The sequence below is a fragment of the Trypanosoma equiperdum genome, assembly GCF_001457755.1.
Source record: "Trypanosoma equiperdum strain OVI genome assembly, contig: ctg_444, whole genome shotgun sequence".
Taxonomy (NCBI): Eukaryota; Euglenozoa; class Kinetoplastea; order Trypanosomatida; family Trypanosomatidae; genus Trypanosoma; species Trypanosoma equiperdum.
In genome coordinates, this window is record NW_027124359.1 from 17,669 (window position 1) to 21,377 (window position 3,709).

Genomic DNA, 3,709 nt, shown 5'->3' on the forward strand with positions numbered 1-3,709 from the left:
CGAAAATTTTTATGATAAGTTTGGTGGTTAAAAACTACTGAAAAATCAAAATATAAGCACGTTAAGCAATGGAATGGTGTAATAGGAGTAAGTGAGTGAGAAAGAATTAGCATGGCAAAAGAGGAATATATTTATAAATTTAAATGAAAAGGAGGGACAGATTTCAAGCAATACGAAACGCAGAAATGCAGAAGGAGCTTTTGTAGGAAAGAATATGGAGGCAGTTATCATTAAGGAGCACAGTGCAATGGATAGAAAAACTGTAGCTACTGCGTCTCATGCGAAGTCAGAAAAGAGCGATGCAGCTAACGGCACACTCAGTAAAGACCGACGTGGTCAGAATAATAAAGTCCGCATATGAAACCACGGAAGATCGCTATAAAGTTAAAAAAGTATTATAGATGGACCTCTAATTCCTTATTGTGATGCTTGCAAAATATTAAGACATTTCAATAAAAAATAATCAATATATAAGTCGTTGCTTGTACATGACTAAGGGAGAGAAATAATAAAACAAAAGCAACAATAAAGGCGGTTCTAGTATCCAACTTCCATGATTTAAACAATGTCAAGCAAAGATGAACGAAGATTTAACAAAGGAAAGCCAAAACGTGTACCTTTAATATCCAAAGGCGTTACTTTCTTCACGCGTAAACTAAAGCCTTAGAATTAACGAAAAATAGAAGCCACTGCAACACATAGGTGTTAAGTGTTTTATATGCATCAAAACATGCAGTACTTTCAAGATTTGCAGTGATGTAGTCGCGGTTGGAAAGTATATATAGACTAGATATAAAACGATATAGGTTGATGTTGAAGGTGAACAATTGTCAGAAAGAATAATTTAGGCTAAAAATTGTCATGGTGTCCATAGTTTTATATGGTAAGATTGAACTTTACACAAGTTGAACATAAGAGAAACAAAACCAAATAAAGTGACAATTTACATGTGATAATTAACGTAATTAATAAATGGTTTCAACATGCAGTTGCATAAAGTGGCAATATTTGCACTTTCATATAGAATCAGTATAAATTGAAGTTATCCAAAACCGAAACTACCAACATTCCCTCAAAAACTATTTGAAGAATTCGTTATTTGTACTTAAAATACTGTAATCGATACCAAGCAATTTAACACTGACAACTAAGCTAACAAAGACCAGAATCTCGTCTTAAGGTTTGTATCTCACCAGATTTAACTTCCCCAAGGTACATGAAATGACAAACCAAGTAGGTGATGGTTTCATCTAACCTTGCACAAAGTGCATAAAGAAACAAGAAATTTAGACAGACAAACAAAAGCTGGAAATTATTAGGGCAGTAAAAGAAGGTCATTGATAATACAGTTATTTCGTCGAAAAGTGGTGAATAAGTGGCCAGGAACCCTATCCCTAAAACTTCGTCAAATTATCAAAGTCATTAGAAAGAGGCAAGTATTTCTTTATTTTCTATATTCATCCATGTAAAGGTGCAGCAGTACAGTTCAAACGGAAGAATTAGCAGATTACAAATCATATGGCATTCAAGAACTGGTGTTGCCTACAATATTCTAAGCAGTAAACAGCAAAGAAAAGAAATTCTTAAACAACATTTGATTCCACTTACAGATTTTTCTATTTTTAAGTTCATAATAATCAAATAAGTACGAGCATAACGCAGAAACAAATACCGCAGCTGGAACAATCTGGACAATCTAAGTTCCAAATGTAAGGAAATATTATGAAAGTAGCTGAAGAAACTTCTTCCTATGCTCAGGATGTTTATGCCCAAAGTGAATAATGAATAAAATACAATTTAGAATGAAAGCACCGAGCATGGGAAAACACAGCGGAACACACAAAAAATGATACGAAGAGATTGTGCCCTATAGTTTACGATAAATGGACCACTGAAAAACCTAATATTGTAGAGACTGCTGTTTTTTAAATCCGGTTACATATCAATATTTTAACCGGATGGACCGGGGAAAGACTTTTCAAAGGCTAACTGTGCTCTTTTAAGCGGCTAGGTAGACCTAGAGAAGCTGATGTTATTTAAGAGTAACCTCGAAATCATTAAGTCTTATTGAACAGATTCCTTAAGCACAACAGCCATCGCAGGAATTTTGGCTTGAAAGCTGTGGATACGTATGTGTGTCCTAACAAACGAAGCGACAGAGGCCGATTCCGAAAAGCGCCATGACGTAAATGGAAATCTTCGCTTTCTTTGTTAAATTTTATACAGGTAGACAGTCGTTGAAGCTGCAGCAGCGAAGGAAAGAATGTAAAAAAATACTGCAATAACCTCGCAGAAAACGCACTAGCAGCACCACCAAACATCACATCTCACAATAGAACAGAGAAAAAAGGAGCCAAGAAACATAGAAAAGCTAGCCATCAAAAGAAGATGACAAAAAGGACAACGAAACTGAGCCAAGTAGCGCTTTCATACTTGTTACTAATCGCCGCAGCACCGAGTCATGTCCAACCAGCTAGTCAATCACCATTGAACAAAAGCCTCTGGCAGGGCATATGCAAAGCGACGGCAGAGCTGAACAAAGTTCCCGGGACGATGACGCACGAATTGACGCAGATCCTCCAAAAAGCGAAGACGATGCGGCGTGGCGAACTGAAAGCACAAATATTCGGGCTAAGGCATGCAAGAACAGAATTGGCCAAGAGAGCAGCGGTAATAGCGACGTATTTCAGCCTTAGGCACAAACAGATGCTTGCAACGCTTGAAACGCAAGACATCGAAAAAGCCATCGACGCGGCAGCCAAAGCAGCGTACCTTCAAGGCAGAATAGACGACCCCCTACACTTACTGGCAGCTGTGGACAGCACGAATAACCTTTGTCTAGCTGTAACCAACGCGGACGGCGACAAACCACTAAAAACGGCCGGCAAACTGGGCGATGTCGAATGCCCACTGACGCCACCTTCAGCTAAAAGTAAGAGCGTCGCATTAAGCGGTATGACAGCCGCCGGATTTACGATGCTAAAAGCGGACATCGACAGCAGCGACGCCAAACAAGTCACGAGCGGCACAAAGAAATGCAACCTACTAAGTTCAGTACATACGCAAGGCTTTGGGCAAACACAGGCAGCACTAGCAGGAGCGCACGAAATACTCGGAGGATACATTACAATAAAAAACACCAACGCTGAAATAGACGTAAGCGCTCACGACAAAACACACAGAAGCGAAGGCAACAAGCACCAAAGTTGGACGGTGGCACATGCAGCCATTATGGCGAGCCCAAAACACACAAATAGCCCCTATATCAATGAAACTGGGGAAATTCACAGCAGGTCAGACATGACACAAGTGTTGCAAGCCGTTTACAGCGCAAAGCCGCTCATAACCTAAACCGACCTAGAGGCCAAGGTCATAGAAATATTTCAAGGAAAGGAAGAACAAAAACTGCAAGAATACGAAGACGCTGTAAACCAAGTAACGATACCAGCCGGCGTAGCAGGACTGGAAACTGACCGCACACTAGCGGCAGTAAACGACGAAGACAAACTAATCGCAATCAGAGCCTTTTATGAACAGCAGGTCAGCGCAGCCTATGGCAAAATGGTAGCGACGATAGCCGAAGCAAGCAATAAACAAACAGTCACCGCCCCAGCAGACTGTGGTAAAAAACTAAAGAAAGTAGACTGCAAAGAAAACGATGGATGCAAGTGGAATAGAACTAACAAAAGTGAAGGAGAGTTCTGCAAAG

General features: G+C 39.9%; 1 protein-coding gene across 1 annotated transcript; it reads left to right on the forward strand.

Moving 5' to 3' along the window:
- Positions 1 to 2,388: 2,388 nt before the first annotated feature.
- Positions 2,389 to 3,351, forward strand: TEOVI_000187800 (Trypanosome variant surface glycoprotein (A-type), putative; the record flags this gene model as incomplete). Its single annotated transcript, XM_067225041.1, has 1 exon — positions 2,389 to 3,351. The coding sequence occupies one exon, from the start codon at positions 2,389 to 2,391 to the stop codon at positions 3,349 to 3,351; it is 963 nt and encodes a 320-aa protein (XP_067081142.1).
- Between the last annotated feature and the right edge of the window lie 358 nt (positions 3,352 to 3,709).